We start from the raw sequence: 18545 nt of genomic DNA on the forward strand, positions 1-18545 counted from the left end.
AGTAGGCCCTGAAAAGAAAATAAATACCCTAAGTACAGGAAGACTTTGTATCTTACTAGAGCTGCACCTGTGTAGCTAGTACATGATAAATGATATAATTGTTAGATGTGATGGTTGTTTAGTAATTAAATATAATTACTGTTTAATCGTAAGAATAATCATGAGAAACTGTGGTCAGGGGCTTAGGAAAGATCACAAGAAACTCATGTCAATGTATACAATAGAACAATATAAGTTTAATAATCAATATGTAAGTTATATCATGATAGAATATAAAATACGTTCAGATCGAAAGCCATGTCGGAGTCAGATTTGGGTCTGTACCCCTGATTCCCAGAGCTCTCAATAAAAGCACCTGCAGATAATCATATCCCCTGATTATGTGTGTTCCTGAATGCAAACAGGAATGGGGGTCATGGTCAGTTCATCACACTGATGTTGTTCCTGCTGCTGATCCAGCATGGGACCCCTCCCACAGGAGGCTTCATTAACTTCTCCAGTGTGACTCCATCTCATAGGCAAGAGTTCTCCAATATGAGTCACTTTTCCACAGGGTCAGTCCTTCAGGCACAGCCTGCTGCAGCATGGGTCCCCCACAAGGGTCACAAATACTACCAGGAAATATGTTCCAGTCTGGGTTCCAGTAACCAATTGCACCAGGCCAATTTTGCTCTTAATGACAAGAACAAAATTGTCCTCAAATTAGTAGCATCATAATATTTCTCTGAGGTCTATGTCACAACAGCCAGTTTGTACCATCATATTCCAGCCAGCTGGGATGGGAGCACAAGTAAATCCTGGAGATCCTGACTCCACAGGTGTCCATAGGAGTTTGGCTTTTGTGGGGACAGAACTTGAACTTGGCTTTCACTCAGGAGCTCTAGTTTATCCTAAGTGCCAAAGTTCCTCACTCGTGCCAAGCACCCAAGATACTGAATGCCCCAAACATTTCCCAGCAAGTATCAGGGTTCTTATGAGACTGCAACAATATCTAGAGTTCTCAAAACTTTCTTGTTTTCAAGTCAGTTGTTTCTGTCTGCTGCTCTATTCTCAGGGAAGCTAAATTACAAAGTACTGGGATTAGGCAACCTTGGGGAGTATGTCACATCTCACAGTGCTGGTGTCCCAGTCTGGAGTGGTGGGAAGATACACATTCATGCCACAGTCTTGAAAAACCTGACATCCTGGTTCTCAGGTTCACAGAGGAAAGTACTCAAGCTAGCAGGAGCCAAGCCAAGCAAATGCCTATCAGAAACTGCCTGGAGAGCGAGTTTGGAAACTTCTGTCATAGATTGATTCACAAAGCAACTTGCTTTTCGCAAATCTCTGTTTCATGGCAGAGGAGCACCTGACAAACACTAGTTTCACACTACATGAAAAGCTGCTGGTGTTAGGTATTCTCATAGACAAGGTGCTGGACTGGTACCATCCCATCTGGTAAACCCCATGATCCACTGTCCACATCTCTAAAACTGAGATACAAAACCTTGCTTCATAGGCATGGTTCAGTTCCATTTCTTCCTATAAAGTACTTTGAAATAGTGAGATGAAAGACTTGGTGAAAGTACAAAGTATTCTAATGGAATATTAAAAAAAAAAAAAATCTAAACAGAATCATAGTTGACAAAAAGCATATTATGAAACTGGTTCTTATACTGGTGGTGGTTTTAGGAAGAAGATACAGGAACAATCCAAAATATGCAGGTAAGATTAGAATTTGATCTGCAGCTGTCTTGATGTCATATGATTTAGTGAAAGAAAGCCTTGCTAACTGCTTGTGGGTTTTATACTTCATCCAGAAACATCAACACACTAATACAGATGATCATTTTCAATTTCTAGGGCAGTGTTCTCCTGGACACTACTCTTCAGATGGTTTTAAACCTTGTACAGTCTGTCCTCTTGGTATGTATCAGCCTGAACCAGGAAGAACCCTCTGCTTTCCCTGTGGCGGTGGGCTTGTGACCAAATACGAAGGTGCTGTTTCCTTTCAAGACTGTGAAACCAAAGGTGAATTCAAAATCTTTCCACAATTCATCCTCCTACTTCTGGGCCTTTGATTTATTATCATCAATGCCAAGGGGCTCTTGGAGGCTCCAAAACAAATGTTGTCGCTGCATGGGCGTGTGATTAAATGAAATGGTCAAGAAATCTGTAAACTGGGAATGGTCTCCCGAGGTTGTGCAGACTGAACAGGATTTATGGTTTTCTTTGGAATTTACCACAGTCAGCACTGCTACTGGTAAGGGAACCAGCCGCACTGTGTGGCAATAAATAACACAAACTTGGGTTAGACAATGCTTTAGCTTTCATGTCCTGTATATTTTTATTTACTGTATCACAAAAACTAAACACTGCAAAAGTTATACGCAGTTAAGGATTGATTAATTATGGGCTAGGCAGAAACTGTAAGGGTGCAACTCATTCTGTATTCCATAATGTCAACTTTCAGTGCCAATGCTGAAGAAGGAATCTTCCTAAATGCATTTTGGTTTAGTTACTGAAATGACATGCTGGCCCTGGCAAGCACACTAATGGAAACCTCTCTCCTGCTACTGTGAAAGTAATTTTTCTTGTTGAGGTGGATTTACATCCGCTTCCATTTATTACAAATATATTAAATACAGTGAGAGATATGTATCACGCATTTCTAGTTCATAAGGGGTTTAGTTGGAAGATTCTTTATACTGGGAAATAAAGGGAGCTGGTGTCTTTTCTGCCTTTTATAGCCTAATAAGAATGTTGCAGACCAGGTATGTCCAGGGCAGAGGAAAGCTCTCTGCACTGGAGGTTGCTGTTTTTTGAAAATAATACACCTCATACCTTGCAGTTCACTGTTCTCCTGGACACTATTACAACTCCACAACACACAGATGTATCCGGTGCCCTGTGGGAACATACCAGCCTGAGTTTGGTCAAAACTACTGCATCACCTGCCCTGGCAACACCAGTACAGATTTTGATGGCTCCACCAATGTCACGCACTGCAAAAGTAAGTCACAGTTTTATCAGTGACACATTTTTATCAGTGACACATTTTTATCAGTCACATTTTTATCATGTCTTTGGATCTGAACTGTAGCTCGAAGGTTGCATCTGTCAGGCTGGACTTCAGATTTGTATCTCCTAGTTAGCAAATACCTACTGCCAGAGGGAGTAGTAAAAGTTGGGTAAACAATGAGGAAAAAAAGTTGGGAAAGTACCACTTGAGGCATATGAGTGTTTTAGGTTTAATCTGATTTCACAGAGTACCAGCTTCAAGTTTAAACTACAGAGCCTTTACTTTCCCAGGTTCTGTAAGTTGTGTAACAGTGATGCATATTCCTCTGTGTCTCTGTAGAGCAAAATATCTTCTATCAAAATAACTGCCATTTTAGAATAATTGTAAAATATCAGAAGATATGGTCATGCATGATGCAATTGCCAGGTAATCACTTACGATAGTGAGATCTTCTTGAAGGCTTTTTTACAGTACTCAGACTCCTATCTTAATTACCATTTTAAATATCCCCAAGGATTTCAGTGCAGTTTTACATGATCTTTTGTGAATGACTGATTATTTTTAGGCAAGCATTTTTTTTTTCATCTCTACCATGGTAATTTAAGAGAATGTTTGTATAATAATTGAGCAATGTCATCTAACTATTCATGTGCAGCTCTCCTGTAAGTTTTTAGTCTAATTATGTTCCATGTTTCTAATTATGTACCATGTTTCTTATAAACCCTTCAGACCTTCTAAAGTCAATTGAGTAAATTATATATTTGTATTGAATTTGAAGAAGTTTACTGATTTCCTGTAAAATAAAGCCACAAGAAGGAATTTAGACTTGCTTGTGACAGATCTCGAAAAACACCTCCAATTAATTTATCAACTAACACAAATGCTAATTTATGTTTCTCCCCAGACCAGCATTGTGGAGGAGAACTGGGAGACTACACTGGCTACATTGAATCACCCAACTATCCTGGAGACTACCCAGCTAATGTGGAATGCATTTGGAATATAAATCCACCCCCAAAGAGAAGAATACTCATCGTAGTACCTGAGATATTTCTCCCAATTGAGGATGAATGTGGTGATGTTTTAGTAATGAGAAAAAGTGGTAAGTTGCCAAAAATGGGTTATATTTCCTGCAAACGGATGGAGTAAAAAGTTCATATTGAAGGGATGACTGTCTTCAGTGCAGGCAGTGTTTCTAAAAGGCTTCTTGAATGAAGTGGTACAGGAAGTTAGAACACTACCAATAACAGTTAGCAGAGTGATATTAATTATTCAAGTTTATTGTCTGAATCACAAAGCAGTTAATGAGCTTCTGTCTGGCCCAGTTACCACATGGGATAAATCACTGCCATCCTAGAAGTCAACAATGATAAATTACATTTGGAGAACTATCTCTGTAATCTGTACAAACTGTGCTCTTACTTATCTTTTGTAAATATATGTACATGCTGCAGTTATTGCAGCAGAAGGAAGACACCTGGTCACTATAGATGGAAGGAAATTATACCTGTGCATTTGAGCTTTTTTTGAAAACAAAGCACTTACTATAACAAAACACATCAGTTCCTTCTGACCCCAAACTGTGGTTCCAACAGTGACTGAAGCCAGGCACATCAGGGTAAAGTTACACTTCAGGCATGATTCACCCTTAGTAAAGCTGTGCTGGCTGTCACCACCAACCTCCTGACATCCAGCATAACTGTTCTGTGGGTCACTGACTCTGCAGGGTGTGACAGTCTTTTATTCAGAATTACCATACCAGATATTACATTCTGGTTTTATTGTGCTTTTATTTATATGAGCTCCCCAAACTGGCCATGTGAGCTCACTTGTCCTTACCTGTCTGGGACAAGCATATGGGTACTCTGGGACGCAATGGTAGAGTAGTAAAAGAAATTAATATTGATAATAGTTTTAAACATCAAAAATTGTACCTCTATGGAAAAACCTTCTGATCTTTGTAGGCAAATAAGGACAACATCCATTTTGTCACAAAAAGCTTCTGCTGTCAGGAATATGTCAGCTGAGAAGTGTCTTGTCAATTTAACATCTCTGACCTCTAGATGGGGAAGTGTGCAAAAATTATTATATAAAGAACATTATTTAACTTTATTTCTAGCTTCTCCTACTTCAATTACTACGTATGAAACATGTCAGACCTATGAGAGACCTATTGCATTTACCTCAAGATCAAGGAAACTCTGGATTCAGTTCAAGTCCAATGAAGGAAACAGTGGCAAAGGATTTCAGGTCCCCTATGTGACTTATGATGGTGAGAATGGAATTGGTTTTCATCTTTGTGTTATATCTGAATTAGAGAAAATTTTCCTTGAGAATATCTTTTACACTGCTTGCAGAGACAGAGGAATGAGGAAAGACTTTATGCACCTCATTGAATTTTAGTTGCAAAGACTTTGAAATAACATGCATATAACAATATAATGTTAGAAAAGTTATTTTGTGTCCCTGTTTCTTCATCTCTAGAGTGGAGATAATACAGCATTATTATCTGGAGGGAGTAGGTTTTTGGGGATGTAATTATTTATAGGGATAATTCAAAACCACTGTTATAAAGAAATAGAGAATTTTAAGGTGATTAAATTAGAATATAGCAACCCGTAAGTGGATATAAAATTTCTCATCTCTGTCTTCAAGAGTAGGTCTAGCTCATGTCTGACTATTGCCCTCCCAAAAGATGTCACAGTCACTCACTTGACCTTTATTTTTCAGAGGATTACCAACAACTAATAGAAGACATTGTTAGAGATGGCCGATTATATGCATCAGAAAACCATCAAGAAATTCTAAAGGTAAGAAATTTCTGCTTTCTTAGAGGCCAACCAAGAATTCCTTTTCCTAAGCATTTTCCTAAAATAGTTCTCAATACCTTGATAGAGTAGTTATATTTAAAGCTCAAGCGTGACCCCTAATTCAATTTTTTCTCTTCTGAGGTTTATTTTGGTATTTGAAACAGTCCAAAATCAAGTAACTGGGCTGGGCTCAGAACATGCTTATGTCCTTTGTGGAAGCAGGAATGAAATGAAATATGCGCTAGAATGATTTATAAGATTATATAACATATCTGTGTTGCCTTCCATAGGACAAGAAACTGATTAAAGCTCTCTTTGATGTACTGGCACACCCTCAAAACTATTTCAAGTACACAGCACAAGAGTCAAAAGAAATGTTTCCAAGATCATTTATAAAGCTGCTGCGATCGAAAGTTTCCAGGTTTCTACGACCGTACAAATAGTCGAGTGGTATTCAGTTTTTGGTTACTTTGCATTCCTGTCAAATATTGTCTTTCCTCCATAGTAGAAACATTTGCTAATTTGAAAGCTCTTTTTTGCAGACTTTGTTCACAATTGATAACGAAGAACACCTATAATGTTTTATAATTGTAAAAAGTCAATGTTCTGAATGGGATACTTACTACAAAAAAAGAAAAAAAAAAAAATTATGCATCCCCGAGTACATCTAGTTGCAGATCCACATTTGGGTCTGCACTAGTGTATCCTCACTTTCCATCTGAAATCTCACTATGTAAAAATATTCTTTCTAGCTTTTTATTTTTCATCAACAATAACTTTTGTCAAAGAAAGGAGGAATCTATTCAAATATGATTAAACTACCTGCAGATAAGTTCTGTTATAGAAAGAAGTATGTAGTATAAATAATACTTGGATTTTGAATTGCACTTGAAGTTTATATTTGAATCTTTAGAAGAAAACTAAACAATCTAAATTTTGTTACTTCTCATTTGTGGCTTAGTGGAACCTCTGTCCAAGTAGAAATCAAAAAGGAAAAAAAAAAAAAAAAAGAAGAAAAAATGCATAATTTTGTTTTATGGATTACATGAGATTGAGTCCCATGCCCTAATGTCCTAATGTTTTTATCTGTTCTCTTCTAAACTTCTTCAGAGGTTTGCCACTGTCAATTACTTAATTGAAACAGATTTAGCTCTGGATTTCCATGCATCAGTCGGTCCCTTTAAAGACATTTACAATAGGATATGTGAGAAATTAACAACAACACTAGTAGTCTTGGTTTTCTTTCCATTAAGAGAGCATCTAATTAAGTACAATATATAAATATATAAATATATACTTCTATTTGTGGGTACATTAGTAATGTTATCTCTAGTTACTGTAAATATTATTCATGTTTAAATCTTTACTCCCACACACCCTATTTACTCATATCTATATGTAACTTTGTGTAGACAATTAAATGAGTTCTCCAAGTGCTTGTCACTTCTATTAACACCCAATTTTGAGGTTTTATAATACTGCGTAATGGTTTACTCTGGGACAATCTCTTTCAATATGTATTATTCCAGGAAAAATAGCATGAGTGGAGATGCAAGTGCTGCCCAGTAAAGGGTCAGCTGTTGCCTCTCCCTTGGGAGACCAACAGAGTGACCCTCAGGACAACACACGTGGGAGGAGCTGCTGCTGGACCCTCTAGTTGTGCTCTCTAAAACACTGGGAGCACAACTGTGTCCAAGCCTCAGATTGTCAGGGGCTCAGGGGCTCCCTTTTATCCCAGATTTGTAGCCACAGTGCCCATCAAGCACAGGGACTGCAGGAGAGCTTTGGCCTTATGCTCAGGCCCTGTTCACAGAGCGACAGTGGGTTTGCCATGATGATAAATCCTGGGTTTCCTGCTGTTTCCCGGCACAGGAGCTAAATCAAATGGGAGAGGAGCCTTTATTTTGTATTAGTATTTCAGCCTCTTTCCTTTTCAGTCCCTTCCTCTTGTGTATCATTTTCCCTTTTGATTCTACAAGTTTATTCAATGGAGAAATTAACTCTCCTGGCAGCATCCTTTCAGAAAAAGACTAAAACACAGTTTTGCTTTGCTGCTTCTTTTTTTGCCTGTCTACCCTGTAGTTTAACATGTGTTGGGATGTTCTCAAAGACATATATAAGAGGTGCTTGTGGTTATCTTCTGACACTTTCTTTTTGTCCTTGAGCAAGTACTGCTTAAATTTATACAGTTGGTTTCTGTTGACTGCAAGTGGTTGAATATTCCATTTCTATGAGAACACACTTAAGTATTCTGTTGAGTTTTTCTACTTAACCATCTTGTAATTTGCTTGCCTTCTTTCCTTTTCTGTTGAAGAATATAATATTTTTTCTTTTTATGCCTGAGCAGCCTGACTTTATAGTCTAACATTTCTTTTTCCACACTCATGGACTTCAGATCTTTGTTGAGCTTTCTTTTTAATATATACATTAACCCTTGTTAAAAAATGTCACTTCTCCATAAAAGTCCTTTGTTAAAAGTTGTTAAACCTAAATTTTTCTTGAGGATTGTGGGAATCCAGGGCTTCCCTCTGGCTGCCCTGGATTGCCTGGGACCCTGGCAGGGGGTCAGGAACCCCCCTGTACAGAGCCCCGAGAGACACTGTCTGTGATCTCTGTCCATGGAAAAGAGTTTTCAATCTTACAGGATGAATTACAAGCTCTGAGTGTTTGATATAAGTAATAATTAAGTGTGGCACGGGTGCAAAAGTAGAATTTTAGGATTCTAGATAAAGGGTTCAAAGGAGGCAAGATAGAGGAAATTAGCGTGCCTTGTCTTTTTTCTTTTTCTTCATGCCACGTTTCACTGTGGTGTTGGCATTTTTCTATTAATTTAAACTGGGACACACTGTTCAACATAAGTGATAGATATTGGCATGTTATTGTAAATACAGCACAGGTAGTTTCTGGTATTTAATGTTTGTAACATCCCACTGAGGGCAGAGCCCCACACGCTGCCCTGCAGGACAGAGCTGCGGCAGGGCAGCAGAACATGTTAGAGATAAGCAAGAATAAACAACCTTAAAAACCAGCACAGATTAATTACAACTTCTTCTTTGGCAGTGGGGCTGAAAGACAGAGACTTTGTACAATCTTGAGATCATTTAAATACCACAAATTCCAACAGGGGATGTTAAAACTACTTCAATTTATGGTTCACCAAGGGTCACAAAAAAGAACAAATTTTCATTAATTTTTTCTTTAACAGTAGTCATTTTTACCAAAAAAAAAGTTTTTAAAAAGCAAAACTCTTTTCAGGTATTCAATTATGCAGGAGTATATAGCTAAAAAAACTACTTTAGCCAAAAGTAGTTCAAAGTCTGATAGGTTATTCAGAGTATTATTCAGATCCATTAGAATGAGTCAGGATTGCAGCCATTCTACTAAAAGATATGAAAAATATGGCAAAAATAACTTCCTCACTTGGCAAATGATTTACAGTGATCTTTAGTATTTCAATCTTGAGTAAGCAAACTTCAGAACCTGGTACTGTACACTGAGTTTTGTAAAATCCTTGCTAAAATTTTTGTTTAACAACCAACCTGTTTGGATGTAATACCATAGCATGACAGTGATCCCAAACTCCAGAAAGCACTGGCAGCACCATAAAATTTTCCAGGTTCTTAGCTCCATGGGAAATCCAGTGCCAGAGAGAAAACGTATAAGGACATGTCCCAATTCTGGCACTGGTAGTGGGACCTTGCAGAGCTGTGAGAGGTGAATACAGGCAAGAGAAATTGAATTTGGCTCTGGTACCACTTGCTCTGACTTAAAACCACACTACAAAAAAGCAGGGCTTTGTCCAGATCATCCTGACAGACAACCTGAGAATGAGGCTGACATTCCCCAGAGCCACATCAGGACAAGGCACTTGTGGACTTCTGAGGCAAGCACAGGCTTTGTGCTCCTGAAGGAAGGTGCTGAAGGAAAGAGAATAATCTGACCCTCAAAAATTGACACAAATGCTTTTGAACATATCTGATATATTTAGAAAATGAGTCAGGCTTGAACGCTTGCCGCTCTGCATAGAAATGCTCTTCGAAGTGCAAATTTCTAATGAAATAAGTAATGACAAGTGGTACATAGGGCAGTCTGAACCGTTTTCAGTTGATTTGAAGAACAGCACAGAATTTTTATATCAGCTCTAGAAGTTAAAAAATGCTTTGACTTTCATACTATGTTTACAGTTACAGAAGCTGGCAGTCACCAAATAGGAGGTGAGTTCAGCTCTTCATCTGTTAGTGTGGGATGCCTTCATTGTCAGAGTCAGAGAACCTGTTTCTACTACACAATAACAGCACAACAACAAAGAACGTTTTCTTCTACACACATTTGGGAATCAAAAACCGGACAAGGAGAAATACAGCTGCCTTTAAGCAAACCAGCTTCTGAACGTGGCAGAATATAACATCTTAGCTGTTACCCTGAATGTGAAATACTCCATTTGAACATACCAATAAATACAGCCCTGTATCTGTTCTTAGAGAATTACACATTGTCTGCAGTACAGGTGCAGCAACACATTTATGTGTTAATACAGGTAGACTGAAGAAGTGCCCATTTGTGATTGCCCAATTCCGTGGCACAAACAGAGCTCTTAATTTTCAATTTGCAAATGCCTGTATGATTAAAAGCTGCACCTGCAGCACTTAGCATTTTAAGCCTCTCTTTCTGCTTTAAGTACTGCACTTATTTTTAGTGAGGTGGTGGTGAATCATCCCTAAACATTCTCACAGGCCACCCAAATCACTGCCTGCACACCTACTCTAGTCCAGGACACTGCAGCAATCACAAGTTGCTCATCAAGCCCTGAGTTGTGCCTTGAAAGTGCTGAGGACACAGAGGTGCCTCTATGTCTGATTTGAGCACAGGGAGCAGCACAATTCTGTGTTCAGTGCATTGCCACCTCTTCTGCCACACTGCATCTTGCCTTCAATAACAAGACTTACTCTGCCCAGAGATTTAGCTTGCTGAAACTGGATTTAAAAGTTCTGAAGTCTTTCTTTCATCCCATTTTCTTGCCCTGTTTTCCTTCTTCCATCATACATTAGATTTTTACCTAAAAAACAACTTTTCAAAAGAAGTTTATTTCCTTGTTTTGCTACCCCCATAGAATAAAGTTATGACTACTTAAGATTTAGATTAATCCTTTGTACACAGCAGCTTCATTCTAGAGTAAGCTTACTTAAAAGTAATTAAGCTTACTTAAAACTAGCTTACCTTGTAAGCCAGGTTTAGTTTAGTTTAGTTTTAGACTAGCTTAAATAAATAAAGGATTGGTCATAGAATTTTCAGACCATCCACATTCTGAGTTGTCAGTGGGTTTTAAAGAGCACAGCTCACCTGAAATCCTGTCTGTGAGCAGAAGGCAAGGATGCTGCCACATGAGTGAGAAACATCCTTTACATGTGTTCAGCATTCCAAAAGGATGGTCAAACCCCACCCTGTGCCTTTTTATAAGCCTGCCCAACGCTTTCAAATTTCTCAGATCAGTTTTACCTATAAAAAAACCCAGTTTTAATCTTGCAGATAGCAGGTTAGGAGCTTCAGGAGCAAAAGTGGTGCTGTGGTTCTTATACAGGGCCTGCTGACAGGTGTTTGACAGCAAAACTCACCTGCTCTGTGACAGCTCCCATGTCTGGACTCTAAATACCTTTGAATGCTCTTAAAAACTTAGCTGGAGTAAAATCTTCAACAACTGGACCCAGTGGCAAATTTCCCAGCCACCTCAGGGGTCTGGGTGGGTTCTTAATGATGGGAATGAGTGGCACACAGAGTTCCTTGTATCCGTATCATGAGTTGAATTAGTTGCATCTTTTTGTAGTTTAAAACCACTGATTGACAGGAATGGGAGTAACTGGAGGAGTTCCTGTAGAATCTCGGTACTTTGGGACTTCAATGGAGTAGTTTTCTAGAATGGGAGACTGTTGTAAGCACTTGGGAAAAGGAATACTTTTGTCTTCCAGAAGAATTTATGGAAGAAGGGAAATTTCTGTAAGGTACTATGAATTTACTCCTCAGTGAGAGACTTGGATTCAGAGCCAAGTCTTGTGTTTTATCTCTCATCTGAATAGAAGCAGAGTGGAAAATAAACCATGTCAAAAACCTGTTATCTAAGGATCTGAATAGATACAATTCCACTTTGTTATTTCATTTATTTATTCTTTCATCATAAAGCTTTTAATCTATAAAATTAATATGTAATATACAAGAGTAAAATGTACAGAAGTACCTTTAGATCTAATAATTTAAACCATCTGTATTCAGAGAGCGGAGATAACAAGTTTAAAGATATACAAACAATTGCAATTCAATTTTTTCAATATCTAGAAAAAAAAAGTGGCTTTGATTAATTAAACTTTATTTTAATTATTGTGAAAATATCTTTTTTAGAGTTTGTTTTTGTTACTTTTTTTAATTAAAATTATTTTGTAAATATTGTTTTCTATGTTTTATAACTTAGAAAGGCCATTAATTTGCATTGAGAGCAGCAGAGACTCAACATGTTGATTATAAAGATACTTTACGAGACCGGGGTGGATGTGAGGCAGTTGCCAGATTTGTCATTCCAGATTACACATCCTGTTATTTCTTCAGTCTCACTGGCATGACAGGAAGAGTTTTCTGAGGTAATTTAACATTCTAATTTAAGGAGAACTGGCTATCAAGTGTCATTCTAAAGTGCTTCCCATTTTTATAACATAAAAAGAATATATATCTTAAAGTTAGTGCTGGTTCTTCTTTCATTGTTAGGATGTGAAACAACACAGAACTCAGAAATAAAAGGGAATTTAATAGATTATATACATGGATAGTGCAAAGACAAGGAAAGCTGTGGGATCTCTATGCTTGTAGGGAGCAGTAGAAGTGATAAAACCTCACATTGGATTAGATCACAGAGCCTTTTTTAGGCAAAACCACTGAAGCCAGTGGTACTTTCACCTGCAAAAAAGTTGATTTTGATCATATCCAGCACCAGTTTAAGCAGGAATTTCTGGCAGGCTGGATTTCAGGGGGAAGCACACAGGGTGTAATACTGGGTTCTGCTTCAATTTGCTCCACGTAAACCACTGCGCAGGAGTGAGATTTTAAACTGAACTGTTGTAGATGCTGCTGGGACTTCTAAGCTTTATTACCAATGTAAATTGTGTACAAACAGCTATTTCCATATGAAATGTACAATAATAGTTTAGAGCAAGGGTAGTGAATAACTGTACAAAATTTGATACTTAGAAAATAAAATACAGTGCTAAGCTTTACCAATATTTTAACAATTATGTCAGATTTATAGTAGAAAATGTTGTTGTAAATGTACCTTATAAGAAAATACATTTCCTTTTGCCTCTGTATATTAATAGCTTTGATTTCTATGTCAAAGTTAAAAATGAAGCATGTAATAAAACTTTTGTTAAAATCACTTTCATAATAAACATAAAATGGAATGGATACCCCTGCCTGCCATTTATTTGTGTATAGGACAAAGCTTCTTGCACAAGTGTGGACAAGAATCAGAAGAGAACTTCTCTTTCTTGATAGCATTTACATATTTTGGTCTAATTTTCATCCTTAAGCAACAGAGAAGCTTTTGCTTTCTCATCAAACCGCTGGAGTTTGTGGAACACTGATACAAGTTCCTTCCAAACAGGCTTCAAGGAGAGTTTTTCAAAGAAGAAATGAAGAAATCCTGGCTACAGTGAAGGACCACATCACCAATATCCCTCCAGGACTTTTAACTACTTGTACTAACTCTGGTGTTACCATGTAGAGCTGATGCAGCTGCCCTTTTTCACAGCCCTCTGTTGAGAAGCAGCCTCTAAGAAAGAGGCAGGAAGCTCTCATGTTCCAGCATGGCATGTGCCATTCTGCTGCTATCCTCAAGTAAGCAGTTCAGCTTGTTAAGAGAAAGCATTTATGATGTGACAGTATCAGCCTTGCTGATTTTATATATATATTGTTCATGATTATATATACTGTCAGTAAGAATGATAGCTCTTGGTGTCTGGCAGGTTTGAAAGGCATCAGGAAACTGGTTGCAAAATATCAATTACTGCCTTTTTCAGCTGGTAGGAATTCACTCAGGTAATATGGCAGCTATCCTCATGGCATTCCAAGAAGACACAACATCACTTTTATAGGACTATGGATGTGCCATATGAAATGACACTCAGCTGTCCTTTATGGCTTCAGAGTTTTAAATAAGTAACCAGAAAAGCCAGCTCCTGTCAAAGACAGAAAAGCTGAACCTCAAAGTCATTGAAAATCAAGTTGATTACTGGTAATGAAGTATCTGTGCACAAGGACAAAACCTGGAATGGGAATCTGGGGACGTCCCAGCTGACTAGAAGCTGGGCAAACATTGTCTCTGTTTTCAAGAAGGGCAAGAAAGGAGGACTCCAGAAACTCCAGGCCTGTCAGTGTCACTTCAAGTACCTGGGAAAATAATGGAAAAGGTTATTCTAGGAGTTACTGAAAAACACTTGTGGGACAACCCAGGTATTGGTCACAGCCAGCACAGCTTCATGAGGTAAAGTCCTGCTTGTCAAAACTGATTGCTTTCTAAACAAGGGTAGAACAGGCAAGTTTATAACAGCCACTTAAGTTTCAGCAGTTGTGACAGACTTCATTTGAATACGAGATTCTCATTTACTGGAACAGGCATTGCCTGGTATAAATTGCAGAGGAGTCCATTCTCAGTTCCAGTCTTGACTTCCCAACAAGTATACAAAACATAATGGCCTGAGGAACAGCACTCTGGCACAACCCAGGAGATAAGTGAAGGCAGGTTGGGCATAGATTATTTATTATTCTTTTATCCAGGAATCAACATCAGCTGACTCCTGATGTCACAGAAAGGGCCTATCCTGTACAACCACCATAATTGGCTATTTTTGCCTCTTAAATACAATACCTAAATGGGCAGTCAGCACAGGATGAGGTATGCTACACTCCACAAGCACTTCTTAACATGTAGAATAACAGCATGTCCACCTCATTGTGTGTGTAGAACAGTATTCCTAAGAAATGGTCCAACTTTTATAAAACTAATATATTATACAGCATGCTATGTATGCCTAAAGACATAGGAGAGGGAAGAACACTGATCTGCCTTTGAAGGCACCCAAGCAGCTGGTGAAAAACTGCAGCAGTGGCTGTGCAGGAACAGCAGGATGCCTCAGGACTACATGGACACAAGATCCTTGGAGCTGCCTGGCAAGGTGTTTTTCATTGTTGTACCCTCAGAATGAGGGCAACCTCCCTCCATCCCAGTACTGCATGAGCAGTGGGAGAGTATCCTAGAGAGTAAAACACCTGCACTCATCAGTGTGTGTTATGTCAGCACATAATGTGGGTGCAGTAAATTTGTCTCTTTGGGGAAAACACTCAGGGGGAAGTATTGTTTGTGCCAGACAATTTGTTTGGTTTATTATCCTTCACACACTGATCTCTTGCCAGACTTAGACGGGAGGCTGAGTCCAACCTGCTAAGATCACTCATCCACCTGCAGGGCGTTCTCCAGGGCTCTTTCCAAACTCCACACTCACAGTGGGCACCCATTCCAAGGTGAAAACATGGGTTTCCCTCCTCACTCAGGTGACCATCCAGCCACACAACAGGACAGCACAGCCCCACTGTCCCACGGTAGCCAAGGTATGGGATAGACCTCATACAGACTCCAGCTAACAGGTGAGTGTTGCAAAACCTTCCCAAAAGTTGTACCTGTCCACAAAGCAAGCAGGCAAAAGCTATACACAATAACTCCTTTTTTGATGCAGAAGAATACATTTTCCCTTCTTAAAACAGCCTACTTACAAACCTCTCTGAAGTTTTAAACTGGCATATAGAGCTATAATAAAATATTTACAGCAAATGATGTTCTTCTGATCTAAGCCTCTAAAACAGTTTTCAACACTCTGAAGTTCTAGTTTTACCATTGAGAAAGCTGATGACTTGAAAGCAAATGGTTTATTTTAAAACATATTACAGGCTTTATTTTGAAGTACACCAAAAATATGTCCCTTCATCTCCTTTTCACTGTGATGTTAAAGTCTCTTCTTCCCCTTATATCCTTACCTCTCTTAAGGAGGTTTCCTTGCCATGTTGGCAAAGGGGAGGGTTCTAACGTTAAACAACAGGTATATGAAGTGGGGAATGCACATCAGATCTATTTGGAATAAACATTTGGAATAAAGCCACAAACTGACAGACTCATAAAACTTTGAAAAACCCTAGCTGTATTTGTTGGGGGCAAATGCTGCTTCACATATGCTAACTCATGATAAATTCTGCTGCAAACTGCTGCAAGGTGGGAAGTAAATGTGGTGGTGATGGATAAGTCATGGGGCCTGCTGTGACAGAGGGGCTCAAGGGCTCTGTGGGCTGGCTTCCAATGGATAATGCCAGAAGGCTAAATGCTCTTATTTTAGACTGGGGTACTGCTAGTAAGCTCAGCCTTGCTGGGACCTATTTGCATTCTCTGTGAATTCCTATGTAAAGTAACCCATTAAATTTAACAAACACATTGCCTGAGTAAGGGTTGCACTGTTCAGGCACTGTGAATCAGCCACTCTTCCTGAGGAAACAATCAGAATAAAACACTGTGGTAATTTCTCTTTACAAAGACTGTCCACAAACACCTGCTTTCATGAGGCTGGCAGTGGTACTGGGCTGTGGCTCTGGCATCCATCAGAGCAGGAAGACTGCACCTGAAAGCCTCACAGTGCTTGAAGCAGTGGTGGGAGAATGGTGGGTGCTGGCCCCTGCTCTAGGAATTACTGCTGTGAAAAACCAGCAGAAAAAGTAAAACAAGCTGCCAAGCACAGCAGCTGAGCAAGACCACATTTAGGCAAGTGCTGGACAAAGTCAGGGAAGAGCCCACTTACAGTCTACTCTTAACATCAGTGATTCTCGCTGTGTCTTATTTATTACTTGTAGTTTATCAGCAACAGCCCCCAGACCTGCAAACTCAACCTAAGAGTCAGCCAGCAGCCACAGCTCCCATCCAAAGTGAGGTGGAAGTGCAAACAAGCAGTGAGAAGGCAGCTGCCTACACTTAGTGAGAAAAAGAATTATGTAAATGTCATGTTTGGACAGGATCACATTACCCTTGCATTATCGCTGTGGCACTACTGAACAAAACATGAAGACACCCTAAACTTTTCCTCCTTGGTCTATTTAAGGAAAGAAAGATTGATTTTTTTTTTTTTTAAGGTAAGTAAAAGATTTAACTACATAACATGACAAAGACAGAAATGAGGGAAGGGTGGCCTTTTCAGTAAGCAAGGTCCCCAGGAGGACTATTAGTAAGTGGTCAAATCTCCACATTTTACAATACTAGGGCAAGATCAACACCACAGCCATCCCCTTTTCCCAAACCACAATATTAGCAAAAAATATGCTCAAAATCAGGGTAGCAGGATGGGAACATAGTCAGGGAACACTGGAAATCCAACTATTTTTTTGATCTTCTGCTGTTTAACCAGAGATGTCTCCTAGTGAAGTCTTTATGCTGAGAAAATGTGGGAACACAGCACGTGGTGGGGCAGACACAGTCTCAGGCAAAGAGGAAAATTTGCCTGCATTTACTATTCAGATATCCAGCCTGAAGATTTGAGTTAGATCCTCAGCTGCTGAGTGCTGAGATATAGTTACAGCACGTAGGCACCATTTATAATCTTTTTCTACTCTCTCTCTGCCCGGCCAACCTATTGTAGCCCTTTAGTTTATAGAACTTTCTCCTGAATAATTCTGTGATTATGTGGAGAAAGGGATTGTTGCAGCTCTGTAGTTACAGAGACACCAGTCCAGCAACACTAGACAGGGCAGAGAGCAGAGGTATTTCTTCAACATGGCACGTTCTCCACTGACTGTAGTCTGTGAAAGTGAAGCTTTCTTGAGCAGCCACTAGATCCAATTTCTTGGACTTGGCTATTTCCAGAGCTGTAGGATGCCCCTCCCAGCACAGTGCTGTGCTGCCAGCCCAAGCAGTGCTGAAGATGAAACCTTGATTTGAGGATGGGCTGGCAGGAAAAGGAATTTCCACGGTCTGTGGAGCAGACAATCTGCAGAGGGAGCGATGTGAGCTCTCCCAGCAGCCGCAGTGGGCACAGCAAAGCCCTGATCTGTGCTGGGAGCAGTGTCAGACAGCTGGCTTTGCTCTTGGAGCTTTATTACCATGCCTGAGGCAAGACCAAAGCTACCAGTAATGTTTAAAAAGCCTCAGGTTAAACTGGTTTAGGCTATTGACCACAAAATCTTGGAAGAGACTTTCTCAGAAATCTCTTCTGAGCCATCCAAGGAAAGAACTGGAAAGCCAGCGCTCTGCCACAGACGCTTACAAAAAACACGCTCCCTCTTGTACTGACAGATAGATATTCAAGACACGCCTACATGTTAAAACTCCCTTGTCAGCGTTCAAAATAACAAAGCTTTATTTCAATAAATGATTGACACTGTGTTTTTTCTGAGAGAGCAATTCCTACTGCTGTGGCCAGCAACCGGTGCCTGCCATGCCTCATACCCCACCCGTAACCCACTTCAGGGGAAGAGTCCCTAAACCACCGGGAAAATAAAAAACATCTTGCGGCCAGCACTGCACCACGAATGCTGTGAATTTTTTAACGCTCAAGGGCAGGAGAAAAACAAAAGCAGAAGCAGCATCTGCTCAGCACACTGAAGCCTCCTCAGGCACAGTCGCCTCGAGTGCCTCAAACCGGCCCAGCACCGCCGGGTCCCCCGGC

The 18545-nt window shown here is 39.6% G+C and overlaps 1 protein-coding gene across 3 annotated transcripts in view; it reads left to right on the plus strand.

Annotated features, from left to right (window-relative positions):
• The window catches only part of SCUBE1 (signal peptide, CUB domain and EGF like domain containing 1), a 247626-nt gene extending 234372 nt beyond the window's left edge, over window positions 1-13254 (plus strand). For all 3 annotated transcript variants that reach the window (XM_072923699.1, XM_030263414.4, XM_030263415.4), the window contains 6 exons: window positions 1843-2010; window positions 2831-2992; window positions 3906-4103; window positions 5121-5273; window positions 5732-5811; window positions 6102-13254. In XM_072923699.1, coding sequence (XP_072779800.1) covers window positions 1843-2010; window positions 2831-2992; window positions 3906-4103; window positions 5121-5273; window positions 5732-5811; window positions 6102-6254 — 914 coding nt within the window. In that variant the 3' untranslated portion in view covers window positions 6255-13254. The remainder of the gene's footprint in view (window positions 1-1842; window positions 2011-2830; window positions 2993-3905; window positions 4104-5120; window positions 5274-5731; window positions 5812-6101) is intronic.
• The last annotated feature ends 5291 nt before the right edge of the window (window positions 13255-18545 follow it).

This window comes from Taeniopygia guttata, chromosome 1A (genome assembly GCF_048771995.1).
Source record: "Taeniopygia guttata chromosome 1A, bTaeGut7.mat, whole genome shotgun sequence".
Lineage (NCBI taxonomy): Eukaryota > Metazoa > Chordata > Aves > Passeriformes > Estrildidae > Taeniopygia > Taeniopygia guttata.